This window comes from Ursus arctos, unplaced genomic scaffold, assembly GCF_023065955.2.
Source record: "Ursus arctos isolate Adak ecotype North America unplaced genomic scaffold, UrsArc2.0 scaffold_7, whole genome shotgun sequence".
Taxonomy (NCBI): domain Eukaryota; kingdom Metazoa; phylum Chordata; class Mammalia; order Carnivora; family Ursidae; genus Ursus; species Ursus arctos.
The window spans coordinates 24,358,818-24,377,635 of NW_026623089.1; the positions used below are offsets into that span (position 1 = coordinate 24,358,818).

The window sequence follows — 18,818 nt, forward strand, 5'->3', positions numbered from 1 at the left end:
CATATGAAGTGATATTTTTAAATTAGTCCCGACTATCCCATTCTCTCCTTTTCATTTAATTGCCTTCATTATTACTGGAACGTGGCCAACGAAGACTAATTTTTTTTAAACAAAATTTAGTCTGAGTCAAAATCATGTTCCAGTCCGTTAAGGTATAGAAGAATATGCTATTAACTCCTATAAATGTCCTGTTGAGTGTACCATTTGGACTAGCTTATGATAAAAGTTAAGAAAGCTTGGCCCTTGATACTAGAACTGTAGTGGGGGTTTATCTTCCAGCGTGGAATAGGCTACTTAAAATGAAATTCTGTCAGGCTCCAGCCGTCTCATTAGATTCACTAAATTACAGAGCCTGAGCTGTTCTTTGGGCAGCATGGCTCACCCTTTCCATGCAAGCTGGGCCTCATTCTCAGGCCGGCCACCAGCCCGAGCCTTTCAGCAGTGCTGTAGGAAGCACGTGTTTGGACGTGTTTTAAATTCAGCCTAAGTACAAGATGGCTTGAGGGGACAGCAACACAGGTGGAATAACCTTTTAAAAGTAATACTTGGGTATTTTCTGAAGAAGGCCGGTAAGCGGAGTCCCGTGAGTGCTGATGGTGTCTAGATTCCCTCGTGTTGGTTACAGGACACCCAGACTGCTCTGCGCTCCCTGGGTTGCAGTTTCCCTCGGTAGATAGAGTGGATGTGGGAAAAGGGAAGCAGTGCCTCCGCACGTTACAAAGCCACAGTCATCCAGGTTGTATTAGATTAAAAGACAGTGTGGTCCATAGGCTAATAGAGAGATTTGTTCCCTCATTATAGGAACACTAAGTGTATGACAAACCAGAAATAAAACAAGAGCGGAAATACATCAGCATTTACCAAACGTTGTTGGCTCAGGTAGATAACAGTCTTTGTGAGAGAGATGACCGTGACCGGATCCTCCAGCTTACATGGCACAACCCAAGGAACGTGCAGTTGTGTCTTTATCGCAGTATATGGGGCCGTATGTGTTACACTCTGACGAGTCCCTCGCTGTGAAAGCTCCAAAAACTATCCTCAGTGACAATGGGAGAGACGAAACATTTTTTCACACTTTCATGTGGTAAAATGAAATCCAATAATCAGAAAAGCAGTGGGATGGGGGGGCGTGTAATTAGCAGAACTGATAAAGCTTCCCTAAAAATTTTTTAGAAGTTAACATAAAGTATGCAAAAGACATGAAGGATACAGAAAATGCATAGGATGATTTCTCATACATAAAGAAATACAGAGAGCAGATCTTCTTATATAAAAACACAGAGCCTGCCTGGCAGTTTAAAAGCAAATATAACAGGACGCGGAATCATTACGTATTTCTGAAGGTGCTAAACATCCAAGGGGCCGAGGCCGGCGTGGGAGCTCCAGGCGTGCGCTCCTCGCTGCTGACGCCTTGTAAAAGGAGGACAGCTTGATTGTTTCTTTCTGGCAAACATTCTGACAATGTGTAATGAACTATAAACTGGTTTCTACTCTTCTGTCCAGTAATTCCCAACAAAAGACCCCCAAGGAAAGCACAATAATTTTGTCTAGAGGGCTTCATTATTCACTTTTAGAAATAGCTGACATTTACGGAACATTTGCTGTGGCTCTGACACGGTGCCGAGCTCATGATGTGAGGGTTAACTTTTTTTTTTTCTTTTTAAATGATTTTTTATATTATGTTAGTCACCATACAGTACATCCCCGTTTTCCGATGTAAGGCTCGATGATTCATTAGTTGCGTATAACACCCAGTGCACCATGCAATACGTGCCCTCCTTACCTCCCATCACCGGTCTATCCCATTCCCCCACCCCCCTCCCCTCTGAGGCCCTCAGTTTGTTTCCCAGAGTCCATAGTCTCTCATGTTTCATTCCCCCTTCTGATTACCCCCCCTTTCTTTATCCCTTTCTTCCCCTACCAATCATCCTAGTTCTTATGTTCCATAGATGAGAGAAATCATATGATAATTGTCTTTCTCTGCTTGACTTATTTCACTTTAGCATTATCTCCTCCAGTGCTGTCCATGTTGCAGCAAATGTTGAGAATTCGTTCTTTCTGATAGCTGAGTAATATTCCATTGTATATATGGACCACAACTTCTTAATCCAGTCATCTGTTGAAGGGCATCTCGGCTCCTTCCACGATTTAGCTATTGTGGACAATGCTGCTATGAACATTGGGGTGCATATGGCCCTTCTCTTCACTACGTCAGTATCTTTGGGGTAAACACCCAGTAGTGCAATGGCTAGGTCATAGGGTAGCTCAATTTTTAACTTTTTAAGGGACCTCCACACTGTTTTCCAGAGTGGCTGTACCAACTTACATTCCCACCAACAATGTAGGAGGGATCCCCTTTCTCCACATCCTCTGATGTGAGGGTTAACTTAACTCTGTGTGTGAGGCGGACTCTCTTGTTCCCCCCATTTCGTAGTTGAGGAGACCCTGGCACAGTGAGGTGAACAGCCTGCCCACGGTTGCAGAGCTGGTAGGAGGTGAGTGGAGATTTCAGCCCGGTCTGTCTGACTCCATTACCCAAGCGCTGACCTCTAAGCCCCATCCAGTGCAGGTGATTAAAGCCAAAATAAAAAATTGCAAAAAGGGGGGAGAGCGGGATATGTAATGAGACCAGCTCGACAAACTGGCGTATTAACATGGCAGCGCCCCACGATTATTTAAAATGCTCGCGTTGTATAGATTCTGTGGAGACTGGTGTGTATCTGAACTTGGGCCAGGCAGACAATCAGAACATTTCGTAGTTTACACACACTAGCTGTTAACTGGAAAATACGAGTCTGCTCATGGGGCAGGCAGCAGAGAATGAAGAGTCAGTAGGAGGGCGCTGGGTTCAAACTCCAGCTTTGTTGCTAGCTGGTTGTTTTACTCTGTGCAAGTTGCTTGACCTCTCTGTGACTCAATGTCCTCCTGTATAAAATGGGGCTAATGATACGTAGGTGTAGTTGTGAGGATTAGACGGGCTAATGCATTTGAGTTCTTAGCATAGCACGTATAGCACCCGAATATTCACGGCTGTGCTTCTTACTATTTAACTAATACAATTTGAAATTATTTAGAATTGAATGTGCATTGGGTTATTTTCACCATAAAGTTTCTTAAGCTTATAGTTTTAAGTGGTATGAGAGTGTGTGTGTGTGTGTGTGTGTGTATGTGAGAGAGAGAGAGAGAGATTACCCCAGTTACCCAGCAAAGAGAGAGGCGAGAGATTAGGGTGTTGAGTACCTAGGTGGGAAATCAGCCCGAGGCACATTCACCTTCCTCATAAACAGAACTGCATATGGAGATCTAGGTCCCCTTTTGTCCGATGCCAGACCTGTCTTCCTGCAAGGACACTTTAAAGGGCTGTTGAGAGCCTTTGCCAGGAAACCCAGTTGAACTACAGAATTCGGCTCGGGACCACGTAGAGCCCTCTGAATGCACTGGCAATGCAGGGGCAGGGGAGAACATGTTGGAGCCCTGCCAGAACTTTCTCACTTGGGTTATCAGGCCTCCTAGACTCCATTCCCTTCAACCTACTTTTGAATAATTACAGCTAATGGCTTCTATTCAGCAGAGGATTTCAGATGGGTGTCAGGCTTCGTGCAGTGGAGCAGCTGATCAGAAGTAGAACGAATCGATGTCTTATGTTGGTCTCACCCCAGAACTGTCTCACGCATGTGGTGCAGTGACTGTTACGCCTTTGTCTCTTCTCTCCTGGCCCTAGCAACTACAGCTGCTCCAGCTCTAGGGGAGCTGAACTTAACCTCACAGCTTAAGAAGCTGCAAGAGACCATCGAGCAGAAGACGAAGATAGAAATCGGGGACATTGTCCAGATCAGAGGTTATGTCCACACATACAGAGAAGAACGGGAGATTCGTGTCACTACTTATTGTAAGCACAAGTTATCTCTGCCAAATTGGTGGTTATTCTGGGTGTGTGTCCAGTAAACTCTGGGTTAGCTAAAAGTCAGACGGCGAAAAAGTTCAGATAAGAAGATGTAACTCTTTACTGGGTGAAATTTTATTTCATAACAGGCTTTTTTTAGAAAAGCAGCATTTCTTTATTTTGAAGAGCAGTAACTAGAAATTGGGGAAGAAAACAAATGATTTCTTATATATATCTGGCAGATTTATTTGGGCCACATCAGAGTTTAAAGTACTTTGAAGTTCTAAGTGTCACTCCATTTAGGGCACAGTGTTCATATTCTTTAAAATGATGGAGATTTCTTGAACACCACTGACTCCGTTAACTTTGAAGGAAAACAGCTTATCGGAAATGCGATAGTCCCACATCCTCTGAGTGATACGTTTTGAAGGACTCTGGCTGATTTTATTTGGAAATCGCACAGATGGCCCCTGTTGTTTGCCATTGTAACAGATGAGTGAATAAACAAATGTGCTTCCCCTGGTTCCAAACTGTTGCTGGACTAGCCTGTGATCCTGAGGGCATTGCATTCCCTCTCAAAGGATGGCTGGGAAGCATTTCGTGCATCTAGGATGTATGATCCTTGGGCACCCATAGGGAAGGAGACCCCCTGGGTGCCTAGCAGCAATTTGGACATGGAAGAGAGCTGATCTCATTGTAATTTCTATGGCGTATTTTCCCCCTTGGCTTGGTAGATAAAGTGGATGATCCCGTGTGCAACATTCAAATCGCGAGGATGCTTGAGCTGCCCAGTATCTACAGGAAAGTTTATGACCAGCCTTTCTGCAGCCCAGCCCTAGAGCAAGAAAGGTAAGCTGTGGCCTCTCACTGCTGAAGATGTGATGATGGCAGTAAGGCCAAGCAGCGAGAGCCCAGATGCTGGGGTGGACCGGAGTTCCAATCCTGAACTGTCCACACTCACGGGGGGGCTCTGGGGCAAGTCCACTTACTTACTTCCCATATGCCTTCATTTTCTTACCTGCAAGGTGAAGATAATAATAGTACAGGTGTTCTAAGGTTCTTGAGAGGAAAATGTGTGTGTAATTGGCAGTCCTTGAAGGAGTGCAGGGAGCGGAGAAAATATATTTGAAGAAAAAATGGGTGAAATTTTTTCAAGTTTACTGAAAACTATAAATGCACAGATCCAGGAAGCTCAATGAGCCCCAAGGCAAGAAACCGAAAGAAAGCTGCCATGAAACCTCATAATCAAAATACTACATGATGACACATTATAACAAAAAACTCTAAAAAATGATACCCACCATTCCCAACCGGGATGATTTTACTTTCTTGTATGGGTGTGGTGGGGAACAGGGGAACTAAGAATATATGAGTTCTCATTAGTGTCTGCATCACAGGCCTCTGAGAGGGGCCAGAAGACCAATGATGGCCTCTGCCTACGGATGGGACTGAAAAGAGGGTAGAAAGGAGACTTTACTGCATACCCTTTAATTTTTTTTTAAAGACTTTATTTTATTTGAGAAAGAATGCATGAGAGCTGGGGATGGGCTGGGGAGGGGCTGAGGAAGAGAGAGAGGAAGAGAGACCCTTAAGCAGACTCTGCACTGAGCACAGAGCTGGACTCTGCCTCTCATGACCTCGAGATCATGACTGGAGTCAAAAGCAAGAGTCGGCTGCTTAACCAACTGAGCCACCCAGGCAGCCCCCCCACTTTAATTTTTTTTAACCTATATATTACATATTCAAAAAATTGTATGTTAAAAAAAACCCCAAACTATAGACCTGTAGAAAGTAACAAAGTGGAAGTTCCCCATTTTCCTGCCTCATTCCATTCCCCAGAGGTTATCACCTTTCATAGGTTGATGTGTATCCTTTTAGACATTTTTCTTCTGTGCACATGAATATTCACCCATATATTTTATGGGTTGTCATTTGCTTTTTAATAAAAATGGGAACATACCTTATACACTGTTCTGCAGCTTGACTTTTTGTTTTCAAAATATCTCATGAATATTATAGCCCCTATAGTCCTGCCTCATTCTTTCAAATGACCGCACAATGCTCACTGTATGAATTGCCCTTTATGTCAAAAACAGGCATTATTACTGAATAGATCCATTCCCAGTAACAAATTTGAATCAGTAATCACTGATTACTCCCAACACTCAACACTCAAACACTCCCAACAAATAAAAGTCTAGGACCAGGTGGCTTCACAAGTGAATTCTATCAAACATTTAAAAAAGAGTTAAAACTATTCTCCTCAAATGATTCCAGAAAATAGAAGGGGAAGGAAAGCTTCCAAATACATCTATGCAGCAGGCATTACCCTGACACCAAAACCAGATAGACACACTACAAAAAAGACAACAACAGGCCCATATCCCTGATGAACATGGATGCAAAAATCCTCAACAAAATAACTAGCAAACTACATTCAACAATACATTAAAAGGATCATTCACCATGATCACATGGGATTTATTCTGGGAATTCAGGGATTGTTTAATATTCATAAATCAATCAACATGAGACACCACATTAATAAAACAAAGGATGAGAGTCACATGATCATCTCAAACGACACAGAAAAGGCATTTGACAAAATTCAACAGCCATTCATGACAAAACTCTCAACAAAGTGGGCTTAGAGGGAACATAGCATAATAAAGACCACATATGAAAAACCCACAGCTAACATCATACTCACTGGTGGAAAACAGAGCTTTTCCTCTAAGATCGGGAACAAGACAAAGAAATCCACTGTTGCCACTTTTATTCAACATACTACTAGAAGTCCTAGCCACAGCAATCAGACAAGAAAAAGAAATAAAAGGCATCCAAATTGGTAAGGAAAACGTTAAACTGTCACTATTTGCAGATAACATGATAGTAAACATAGAAAATCCTAAAGACTCCACCAAAACAAATTATTATTATTATTATTTTTTAAAGATTTTATTTATTTATTTGACAGAGAGACAGCCAGCGAGAGAGGGAACACAAGCAGGGGGAGTGGGAGAGAAAGAAGCAGGCTCATAGCGGAGGAGCCTGATGTGGGGCTCGATCCCAGAACGCCGGGATCACGCCCTGAGCCGAAGGCAGACGCTTAACCGCTGTGCCACCCAGGCGCCCCTCCACCAAAACAAATTATTAAAACCACAAATGAATTCAGTAGAGTTGCAGGGTATAGAGTTAATACACAGAAGTTGGTTGCATTTCTATATACTGATAACAAAATAGCAGAAACAAAAATTAAGAAAACAATTTCATTTACAGTTACACCAAAAAGAATAAAATACCTAGGAAAAAACTTAACCAAGGAGGTGAAAGACCTGTACTCTGAAAACAATAAAACATTGATGAAAAAAATTGAAGGTGACACAAATGGCAAGATATTCCATGCTCGTGGATTGGAAAAAATAATATTGTTAAAATGTCCATACTACCCAAAGCAATCTATGGATTCAATGCAATCCTTATCAACATACCAACAACATTTTTCAAAAAACTAGAACAAATAATCTTAGAATTTGTACTGAACCACAAAAGACCCAAATAGCCAAAGCAAACTTGAGAAAGAACAAAGCTTAAGGTATCACAATCCCAGATTTTAAGATATACTACAAAGCCGTAGTAATCAAAACAGTATGGTACTGAAATAAAATAGACACATAGTTCAGTGGAACAGAATAGAGAGCCCAGAAATGAATCCACATTTATGTGCTCAATCAATAGCAAAGGAGGCAAAAATATACAATGGGGGAAAGTTCAAAAATCTTTCTTAAAAAATCAAAAAATTAAAAACAGAAATTCGTATGATCCAGTAATTCCACTACTGGGTATTTACCCAAAGAAAACAAAACCACTAATTTTTAAAAAACCATGTGTTTATTGCAGCATTATATACAGTAGCCAAGATATGCAAACAAAGGTCCATCAAAGGGGAGGAGTGTGAGTGGTGGGGGATGGACAGAATGGGTGAAGGGAAGTAGGAGATACAGGCTTCCAGTTATAGAATGAATAAGTCATAGGGATAAAACATATAGCACAGGGAATATAATCAATGGTATTGTAATAACGTTGTATGGTGACAGGTGGTAGCCACACTTGGGGTGAATGTAGCACAGTATAGACGTCAATTGCTATGTTGTATACCTTAAATTAAAATTGGGTATCAGCTATACTTCAGTCAATCAAACAAACATCAATATAGTGTCACATTTCCCAGCTGAATTTTTGTTATATGTCCCCCAAAAAGAAACAAAAAGTGATAGTTTTCTGCAGAGCTTTTAAAAACTTTCCCCCAGCAGCGATCCAAGTGCCCTGGACCTTGCCAATCTCACGTGTTTGCTGAGTGAAAGAGCCAAAGAATTCCTCGTGGAGAACAAAGTGCAAACCTTTTACCAGCAGGAATTGGAAATTGTGGAATCTCTGCTGTCCCTTGCCAATCAGCCTGTGATTTACAGTGCCGGCCCCGAGCAGGTAAGTGCAGCGTGCCCATGTGAGAAGTTCAGGGCCCCTGTCCCTTATCTGCAGCTCAAGGGTATGGGTGAACACGACTGTGGCAAGAACACTGAGAGGGCAGACCCAGGGAATAGAGGTTCTGGTTCTATTCCATGTTTCTCTCCTGGAAAGGTCACTGACCACTAAGAATTTGAAATGAGAATGCAGCTGCCCTTTTGCCCTCCTCACTTAATCTCAGTAAACTTAATCTTTGGGTTGGGGAAAAAATAAGTAGTTTAGGGTTCATACTCCCTACTTCTTAGTATTCGCTGAGATGGGTATTTCATCTAAGCAGGAGTCAAATGAGGGGGAGATAAATGAGAAGAGGTAATTATCTTTCCAAGATTATTTATTGTTCAGCAAGATGAGTCTTTTTTTTTTTTTAAGATTTTATTTATTTATTTGACACGGAGAGTAAGCACAAGCAGGTGGAGGGAGAAGCAGGCTCCCTGCTGAACTGGGAGCCCAATGTGGGGCTTGATCCCAGGATCCTGAGATCATGACCTGAGCCGAAGGCAGCTGCTTAACTGACTGAGCCTCCCAGGTGCCCCCAGCAAGATGATTCTTGTACCAAAGTTTAATGACTTGGTCTCTCTTCATCAAAATAAGGTTACTTTATTAGGATTTGTATAAAGACCGAGTTGTATTCAGTCTGGTTTATAAGTAAAAATTTCTAGGAACGATCAAGTAATTTCTTACTCCTCTGGGAAAGAGCTATCCCTTCCCCCCCACCCCCACCCCCCATGTTAAAGGTGAACTTAAGTGTTTGGTTTTTACTTATTCCCCTGGAATTAAGAGTTATTTGAAACTTTGGTTTTAGGCTTTCCCTTTCATTGCAATTCTCAGGTTTTTTTGTTGTTATGACACCATTTATTTTTATTTATTTCATTTATTCTACCAGGGAATGATCTCTGCTGAAATGTCACCTTCTTGCCCTCCCCCTATTTGCTCTGATAGCCACCTGCTTCCTCACTGTGTTATCACCCTGTTTTCATATCTTAGGATATCACTGGTATTTACTTGTTTGCCTTCTATTCCCCTGCCAGAATTTAAATTTTACAAGGGCAGAGGTCTTCTCTGTCTTGTTCTTCGCTCCCTAGAACCATGGCCTAGAACAGGGCTGCCAGAAACTAAGTTCTTGATGATTATTTGTTGGTTGAAGGAATGAGTAGTTTTTAAAAATTTAAATAGTCTCCAAAAGTACCTACTTAAAAGTAAGTTTCCTTCCCATCCTCCCTCCTACCCCCTTTCCCCAGAGACAAGCACCATTGCTAGTCTCATGAATATCCTTCCAGAGAGACTCTGTGCATTTATAAACTAGGAGTAGTTTTGTCCCCCCTCCCTTTTTATTACACAGTTGATAGCATGCTAAAATCTAATCTGTACCCAGCTTTTCACTGAACAGCATGTCTTAGCCTTTCCTAGCCATACACAGAGATTTGGCACTATAATCTTTTGTTACATGTACTGTAATTTATTTAACCGGTCTTTCCATATCTGGACGGTTTAGAAGCTTTCCGATCTATTGTCATCACCAGCAGGGCTGCCGTGAGTACCCTGGTTGGTAACATAAGTTACTCCTTGTGATTCTGGCCGAACAGAGACCAGGTCCTTGTCCTGACCTCCTAGGCTACAGCCGCTGCTTCTCAGGTTCGTTCACGAACCTAATTATCTCCTCCTGGCTGCAGGCTGTGTGCGCAGTGACCCGCGATGTCATTCACAGAGACAGGGATAGCGTGTCAGGGGACGCGCAGGTGGAGGGGGCCCCGACTGGCCGCCGGCCGCAAGATGAGCCTTCCTCCCATTTGGTCGTTTGGAGGCGGCTCACGGCCAAGTTAGCCTCCTGGCACTTTCAACCACTCTGTCAGCATGTTTGGAAGGAAACTGAAGCTTAGCAAAGACCACATTCTTCCCGTGAACCCACTCCTCTGTAGGAGCCACAGTTAAGTAGAGAGACTTGAGGATTCTCTGAAGTCTCCTCCATTCAAAACGACCGTGGGGAACTTTTGGCGTGATGTCTTTTTGAAAATGCTCCGAGCAGACACTGGTGTCTGCCCGGTCATGTATGTTTAAAGAGAAACGAACGTGGCACTTTGTTTTGTCTTTGGAAACTTTTTTCATCAATTATGAATTATTCCCTCACGTGACTCTGGTTGGGGAGGTCAGCGTCATTAAGTTGAATTCTGCTTAATAGAGCCTAGGAGACTAAGGATGCTTTACAGTGATGGTGAAACCCTAGATCCTTTGGTACTTTCTGTTGTCATACAGATGAAAGCTTCACAAAAAATCATTGTGATGGTGTTATATAGTTTAGAGGCCAGGGGAGACAGGGCTTGAATGTCCCCCGCCTTTTTCTTTTTCCGTAGTGGCCCTTCTTAGCAAATCCAGAAACATGATAAGCAGACCTTGCAAAACCATTGTTTCTTTGACAGCTGGATAAATGTAGTGTGCTCGAGAATGAAGACTATATATATATTTCAGAGACCCACCCAGTTCCTGACCTGTGGCTGGGAGAGGCCTGCTCGGGCTCAGCGCATTCAAGTCACTTTCTGTCTCTGTGCAGTTTCGGCTTCCTGAGTCGGATGAGCCTTGGCTTTAGAAAAAGACAAGAAGGACACAAATCGCAGGCCAAGCCAAGCTGCTGGCTAGCAGAGATGATTGGAGCCCTCCCCCCTGAGACTGTATGGTTATAACCAGTAGGGAGATATGTTCTGAGGTCAGCTGAGGCAAATGTTTTTGGAAAGGAAGTTTCACATACTGTTTATATTCGCAGAGCCTTTTCTGTTGGGTCCTTCTTGTTCACAGCTGAAACTGCTTTTAAGCTCACAGACCTAGCACACTGTCTTTCTGCTGCCTGAGCTTACAGAAATCTGGGAGGAGGAACTGAGCTTTTTGTGTGGTCTGGGGATAATCAGGAGTGATTTCTAATGATGGCAGTAATCATGCAACACTCATTTTTAGTCTCCAGTTTATTTCTATCTTGGTAAGAGCTGTAATAAACTCGACCCGTACGATCCTGATATTAAATTGACTAAAAAGATGAATTTCCTTAGAATTATGAAGATTAAGTGGCTGTAACAGTTTTCATGGGCAAGTCTATTTGGGGTTGATTGTGCTTCCCCTAATAAACACAGCTTTTCCTAGAGCCCCCAGAATAAAAGGATTTGTGACTGAGAATTGCTAGGTGAGTTGTTTATTCTAAACACGCTCACATAGATTTTCTGCCCGTGGGAGTCATCACATAGTTCTTGGCGTTATTCTGCCTTCAGAGAACGGATGCTGTCATAACTTGGAATGTTTGTCAACTTTTAGGCCGTAATGTTCTAATAACCAGGTGCTCCAGCTTGTTGACTATTAATTTCATTAAGAGTGTTAGACTGTCCTCTTCAGCCCAGGGTGGGGAGCGTGTTTGTGAAACATCACTAGGATCCATTCGATTAAAACAATCCTCTTTGGAAGGCATCTTCTAGAAAGAGAGGGTTTCTTTAGGGATGCAGTGGTCAACGCTTGAGGCCATTTGGGGGTTTCTTTCCTGCCCCTGTCACTTGCAGGAAATGTCATCAGCGAATCACAAGCAAACTTTCTCTTTCAGCGTCTGTGGTACTGCCCCAGATAGCCTTCATCAGCTATTTTTTTTTTTTAAGATTTTATTTATTTATGGAAGAGAGAGAGAATGAGTGGGGGAAGGGGCAGAGGCAGAGGGAGAAGCAGACTCCCTGAGGAGCCGGGAGCCTGACATGGGACTCGATCCCGGGACCCTGGGATCATGACCTGAGCTGAAGGCAGATGCTTAACTGACTGAGCCACCCAGGCGCACCTTCATCAGCATTCTTCATTAGGGGTAGGACTTTGCCTTCAAATGCTCTTTTAGAAGCTTTGCCTTGTTTCTTTGATGCTCTCATCTTTTAAGTATCGTGACAATTTCTGTCACATTAAAAATGGGTCTGTACCTTGAAGGATAATTGTTCACCACTTTGTTTCAGGAATGGACTGAAAAACCCCAATGGAATAATAAAAAGGATACCTCCTCTATAATGGGGTATTTACTTCCCATTCATTACACTGTGTGCTATGTGCCAGGGAGGAGGTGGCCAGGTTGAAATAAAGTCCCCAACTCAGAAAGCTTAGTTTAGTTAACTATGGTGGGACATAGCTGAAGGCCTAGCTTCCTCAGGATCAAGAAATAGGATGAACTGGTAACTCTCGGTAAACCTGTGTCTTAGAGGAGAAATACTGAAATTGAGGAGATAGAAAACTCATAGCAGCAGAGGTTTCTTCCGTGTGGTCTGGGACCCTTCCGCCTTCAGCCCCGTGGACGCGTCTTGGACAGACAGGTCTCCACATGGCTGTTTGCCTCCATTTAAAATAAGGAGACTACTCCATACTTTCTTCATCCTAGAATCCCCAACTTATTTCAATATGTGTAAAATTCTCAATTCAGTATGTGTAAAAAGCCATACCTTTAATGAAAAAACTGAGCTAATATACATGTACAGTGTTTTGGCTCCAAATTAAAAAAAAAAAAAATCAAAGATTATCTTTTTGTTTAGGAAACAATTCTACCAAAACAACATGGGAATAGAAGTAATTTTAAATGTTCAAGATGTATAAACTATATACTTTAATTCAAAGATTATTTTCTTGATTTTCCATTTCATACTGTGAAATTGAACAAAGTCACAACTAAGGTACGGAACGGTTATCAAGCACAATCCTACCCAAGCAAACTGCCCAGTCCTGCTTAAATACCATCCTGCTAGGCCACACACCTGGATCATTTTGACTCAGCAGATAAAAAGCCTGTTGGGTGAATTCATAAACCAGTTGGTCCAGGGAGTTACTCTTAGATGCTGCACGACGGAACTTAACTTCTTTTCTTCTTTTTCTTTTTCCTTCCTACAGGGGGATTCTAAGAATGACACCACTTCCAAGGCAATTCATAGTATATTTAAGAATGCGATACAGCTGCTACAGGAAAAAGGATTTGTTTTCCAGAAAGATGATGGTTTTGATAAGCTATACTATGTAAGAGACCTGCAACGTTATTTTTTTCTTTCATAGCTTTGATCACAACTACATTCATTCGTTAGGAATACCTATTTACTGTTTTTAAAAATCATTAAGGAGGTTCATGAAATAAGTGAAAGTCGGCCCTTCTCTTTCCCCAAGGTGCCATTTCTTTTTAAAGATTTTATTTATGTATTTTAGAGAACGTAAGCAGGGAGGGGCAGAGGGAGAGGGAGACAGAATCTAAAGCAGACTTTGCACTGGGCACAGAGCCCAACGTGGGGTTCGATCCCACGCCCAGGAGATCACAACGTGAGCCAAATCCGAAAGTCAGACACTTAACCCCCTGAGCCACCCAGGCGCCCCCCCCGACACTCCCCTCCACCGCCAAGGTGCGATTTTTAACATTATGTCCTTCTAGGCACTTATCTGTGCATTTACAAAATGTACGCATAGGTGCTTCTGTGGTTTTTTTGTTTTCCCCCCAAAATGTGATTATCCTGCGAATCAGGGCTTCTCAACCTTAACCCTGGGCCAGGTGGTTCTTCGCTGTGGGTGGCTTTCCTTGGCATTGTAGGGTGTCTCACAGCATCCCTAGCCTTCATTCACTAGATAGCAGTAGCAGCCCCCCACTTGTGACAACCAGAAGTGTCTCGGCTTATCGCCAGGTGTCCCCTGGGACAGTTGAGAACCACTGCTCTAAATAATGCCTGGCGTTTTGGGGGGTGGGGTACCAAAAAAGCACATCACAGGCATCTTTCCATGTGAGTACTTCTAAATCTTCCTCAGTCTTTTTGACCTCGCATGGTCCTCCCTATGATGGGTTCCTGCCCTACACTTTTAACCACTTCTTTCTGGTGGACATCGAAGTTGATTCGGAGTTTTGCTCTCACAGATAGTATTGCTGTGGCTATCTTTGTGAATTCACATAAGGGTTTCTGTAAGATTAGCTCTTAAAAGAGGAATTGCCAGAGCAGAGGGCATGTATTTTTAAGCATTTGGTCAGCACAGTCTGATTGACCTCCCAGAAGGCGATACTCACCGACATTCTCACCAGGGGCACAAGTGCCTGCTTGCCTCATACTTTCGGAGTTGAAGGTTCACCTCTTGCTGCCTACCTTTAATAACTGGAGGAGCCATGCTTTCAGTGAACGTGGGCTTCCTCGTGACCACTGATATTAGCAGTGTAGATGTGGCTTCGGTCATGAGTGATTCTCCTAGAGGCAGATCAAAATTCTTAGGAATCCCGGAAGTCTCACTATTAACAACATGATTCTTGAGGGGAATCCGTACCAGGATTCCTTAATTGGACATTTCCTTGTTGTTGATTTACTCTAGTGACTCCCCATTTTAGAGAGTTTTTAAAAATTAAGATATGTTTTAAATACTATTTGAGTAACTTTTAAGGTTTTTTAAAAAATTTTATTGTTAAGTAATCTTTACACCCAAGGGACGCCTGGGTGGCTTAGTCGGTTAAGCGTCTGCCTTCAGCACAGGTCATGATCCCAGAGTCCTGGGATCGAGTCTTACGTCAGGTTTCTTGCTCAGCAGGGAGTCTGCTTGTCCCTCTGCCTGCTGCTCCACACCCCCCCCGATTGTGCTCTCTCTCTGACAAATAAATAAAATCTTTAAAAAAAAAAACCTCTACACCCAACGTGGGGCTTGAACTCACAACCCTGACATCAAGAGTCGCATGCTTCACCAGCTGAGCCAGCCAGGCACCCCAGTTTTGTTTTTGTTTTTTCTTAAGTACTACACCCAGCGTGGGGCTTGAACTCACTACCCTGAGATCAAGAGTTGCACATTCTACCGCACTGATCCAGCTAGGGGCCCCTGAGTAACTTTTGAAAAGGGTATTCTAATCTGTGTACGGGTGGGTACAGACCACCTCCTCCTGGCTGGAAAGGCCTGCTAAGGTTGGAGAAGCCCGTGCTGGGCAGCTCACCTTCACGTGTCTCCCCCACCCCTCCCATTCCTCCTGGGGGGCCCCGGCTTGGCCCCGTGTGTCTGTGGAAGGCGGCTCTTCTCTTCCCGGGCAGCAGGCCAGGGCTGAGGTGCGGCAGGGCTAGGGCACTTCCTCCTGTGAATCAGTGTGAGCTGGAATGGGGTGAGCAAGCAATAATAGCTCTTTTTCCTCCACAGAACCATCCCCCTTCTCTCCTCCCCTTCCACCTCCTCCCCTGGGTCGGTTTCTGTTTTCCGGAGGGCCTTGGCTCAGGGAAGTAGTTATCACAGTGATGTGAATACTTCTGTTTGTGTAGGGCTTTCCTGCTTTCAGCTGCTCTCACCCCCATCACCTTAGTTAATCTTCACAATAACCTTGTGAGTCAAGATCCCGACTCGTTCTAAAGTCTGGTCACACAATTCCTGATACATGTATTTCTTTGCTGGCTTTGTTTCCCCTCCCCCCCTTTTTCTTTCTTTGTTTTTTGATTTACTATGGAACATGAAGGTAAAACCCAGCTGGTTACTTGGCTTCCCTCTCACTGGAGCAGGTTGAGAAAGGAGCTTCGTTATGTTTGCCTTTGAGACAGAAAGTGTTTCCGCGGATGATCTTGATATACTCTCTTGCTTGCTTTTCCGGACAGTTTTTATTTCATTTGTTTTTCTTTGGAGTTGGGAGAAAGAAGAAAACTAATGAGATGTGAGACAAGTATCAGGGCCCAGAGGAAGGAGTCCTGGTTGGAGATCGAGACTTTGATCACTTGGGTCTCCCTTTGAATATAAAGACGAGTAAGAGACACTATGAACGTGTCACGAATATTTGAGAAGAAAGTTAATTTCAGGTTTTCTTGACATCATGGCCCCGGTAAAGCACCTTCCAAGGGAGTGCCTCTGGGCCAACTACAAAGCAGTGAGCTGCTTAGGGACAGAGCTGGTTTGACAATAGGCCAAGTACCAGAAACCCTCTTGTTGGTGTAGGGATGGTGATCACTGTGAAATCTTTAGAAACTATCCTAAATACTAGTCTGGGAGTCTGGATGACACAACCACTTCATTACTTAAGAATCCTCTCTCCCCTGTTTTTCCCATTTAGGTAACCAGAGAAGACAAAGAACTGCACAGAAAGATCCACCATATCATTCAAGAGGACTGCCAGAAACCAAATCGTGAGTGCTAGAATGCGCATGTATGTGGTGCACTGGTGCACTGGAGGGGGTCTTCCCTCCCAGAGAGCACAGGATGGAGAGTCAGGAGACCTGTGGCCTTCCCCAGTAATGACTTGGAAATATGACTGGTCAAGGCACCTGCCCTCTCTGAGCCTCAGTCTCTTCTTCTGTACAGTGAGCATTAGACTGTCAAAATTGTTCTGACCTTAGCTTCACATACGACTCGTCCATAGAGCTGTTTTAAACATGCAGCATTCAGGTCCCAGCCCTGGGGATGCTGATTCGTTAGGGGCTGGGGCTGGGGCAGGAGCTAGACGGGCCAGCGTCTCAGGTGTTTGCGGTACAGTGAGGTAAGCCACCAGCCTGGGACTTCTTGACCTTCTGGCTCTCAAGTTCTCTCTGATTTGTCTTATTTCTTATTCTACTCTTGTCCCTTGTCTTTGAACGCAGACGAGACGGTTTCCTCCCTTCTAACATCAAGCCTTTCAGTGTTAGGAGAAATGGTTCTAGACATTACAGTTTATGGTGAGTGTAATTCAGTCATCTTGGAACCCCATAATTTGTAGAAGAAATGGTTTAAAATACAGTTGGTTTTAGTGGAGTTAGGTCAACCCCTAGTGGTTAGAAACTCAAACTGTAGTTAGTCTGACAACAGACATTACCATTTTCACACGAGTTAGAGAAGAAAGCACTAGCCCTATCTTTAAATCCTGTGTAAACTGAGCATACTTCAAGGTGACTTTTCAGAGTCTGTCTTTTGCAAACATATGCTGATAATGAATGTTGGCATTTGTCAACAAACGAGGCTGGAAGAAAAAGGGAAAGACTTGTTAATGACTGCAGGTCTTCTCAACCTGCTTGCTCTTTCTCCAGAGAAACCCACCCCCAGCCCTTTCAGCCCCTCCGTCCCCAGGGCCTGGCCTTGCTCCAGGCTGAGTCAGCGGGTGGAGCCGGACCAGGTCTCCAGCCCTGGTGTTTATGGTATGCAGCCCTACTTAGCCTTTAAGAACCGATGAGGTCAGATCCTAGAATGGTGTGACAACAGATCTTAAAATAAACTGAAAGCAATCTATTATTTTAATGCAAAGTTTCTGGCTTTTGTTCACATCATTCAGAACAGCAAGGACGAGTATCCTTCAGTTGGGGGAAGACCTGTCTATCCACAATTTAGGGAGCTGTAAAGAGCAGTGAAATGTGGAGTTCCTCAACCAAGAAGAGACGAGAGGCTGCTCCCCAAATAGCCTTCCTGCGCTCATCCTCCTGTCGGCCACCTGGCCAAATCCTTACTTTGGTCTGTACTAGGAACAGGATGGATTGAAATAATCCCGGTGCCTGGTGAAGCGAATGAAAGGAACTCACACTGCATTTCTCAGGGGAACCAAACCGCCTGGTGGCCCGAGAGTCTGCAAAAGTGGCAGGTTTTCCATCCTCTCCTAACCCCCACACTGTGCCCCTCAGTCTGTATGTGGGGAGCCTCTGGCAGCTGTAAGCCAGGCTCCAGAACTAGGAAACTCCCAGGAGCTGAACTCTGGGGCATGAGGAACTGAGAAGGCCAGGAAAAATACCTCGTAGGGACTGTCTGGGCATCTGTTGTGACCACTCCTTGTCCTAGAAAATATCTGTGACATTAAATATATATATTCTGAGTAATCATGTATGGACATGGTAAAAAGTCAGACAGTGCAGAGTGCACACAGAAAATCAGAATCCCTCCGAACCAGAACCCCAGGCTCTATGTTCCCACGTCCACAGGCAGTGGTTGTTACTAGTTTCCTGCATACCGTTCTAGAGAGGTTGTATACACTTCCAGGCACATTTGTGTAGTTTTTTTTTTTTTTAAAGCCCCACAAGTAAAGGTTATCATACGATGCTCAGTGTTCCACACCTTGTGTCTTAAATCTGACATTGGCTTCTAGAAGTCATTCGGCAACAGCACATCCAACACTGCCTCAGTCTTTTGAATACACAGGATTCTATTATACGTACGGATAGGCCTTCAACCTCTTGATCATTCCTACTGGGTCTTTAGTGTGTTTCTGACCTTTTGTACAAAATACAGCATTGAGTGTTTCTTGTCAGGATGATCGGTAGGATGTAAAATCTTTAATCGTCGAGGAGTATTTCAGTAACGTATAAACTTAGAATAAGGAAAGGGCTATAAACATGAAGCCTGTTTTCAGTCCCTAAAGCACTGACCCTGGGCTTGTCCAAAGACTGGCAGCATGGCAGAGTTGTGAAGAGCGGGGCTCCGGAGCCGCCTTGCCTGGGTTTGAATCCAGGCTCTACCACTTTGAAACTGTGTGATCTTGGAT

At 43.7% G+C, this 18,818-nt stretch overlaps 1 protein-coding gene across 8 annotated transcripts in view; it reads left to right on the top strand.

Moving 5' to 3' along the window:
* STN1 (STN1 subunit of CST complex) overlaps positions 1–18,818 on the top strand; it is a 44,087-nt gene that overhangs the window by 16,130 nt on the left and 9,139 nt on the right. For 4 of the 8 annotated variants that reach the window (XM_048219086.2, XM_048219087.2, XM_026494051.4 and 1 more), the window contains 5 exons: positions 3,722–3,889; positions 4,618–4,732; positions 8,197–8,368; positions 13,292–13,414; positions 16,434–16,506. In XM_048219086.2, the coding sequence (XP_048075043.2) occupies positions 3,722–3,889; positions 4,618–4,732; positions 8,197–8,368; positions 13,292–13,414; positions 16,434–16,506 (651 nt within the window). Of the gene's footprint in view, positions 1–3,721; positions 3,890–4,617; positions 4,733–8,193; positions 8,369–13,291; positions 13,415–16,433; positions 16,507–16,956; positions 18,307–18,818 lie in introns of those variants that run through there. The other 4 variants (XM_044382092.3, XM_048219082.2, XM_048219083.2 and 1 more) reach the window with 2 other exon arrangements.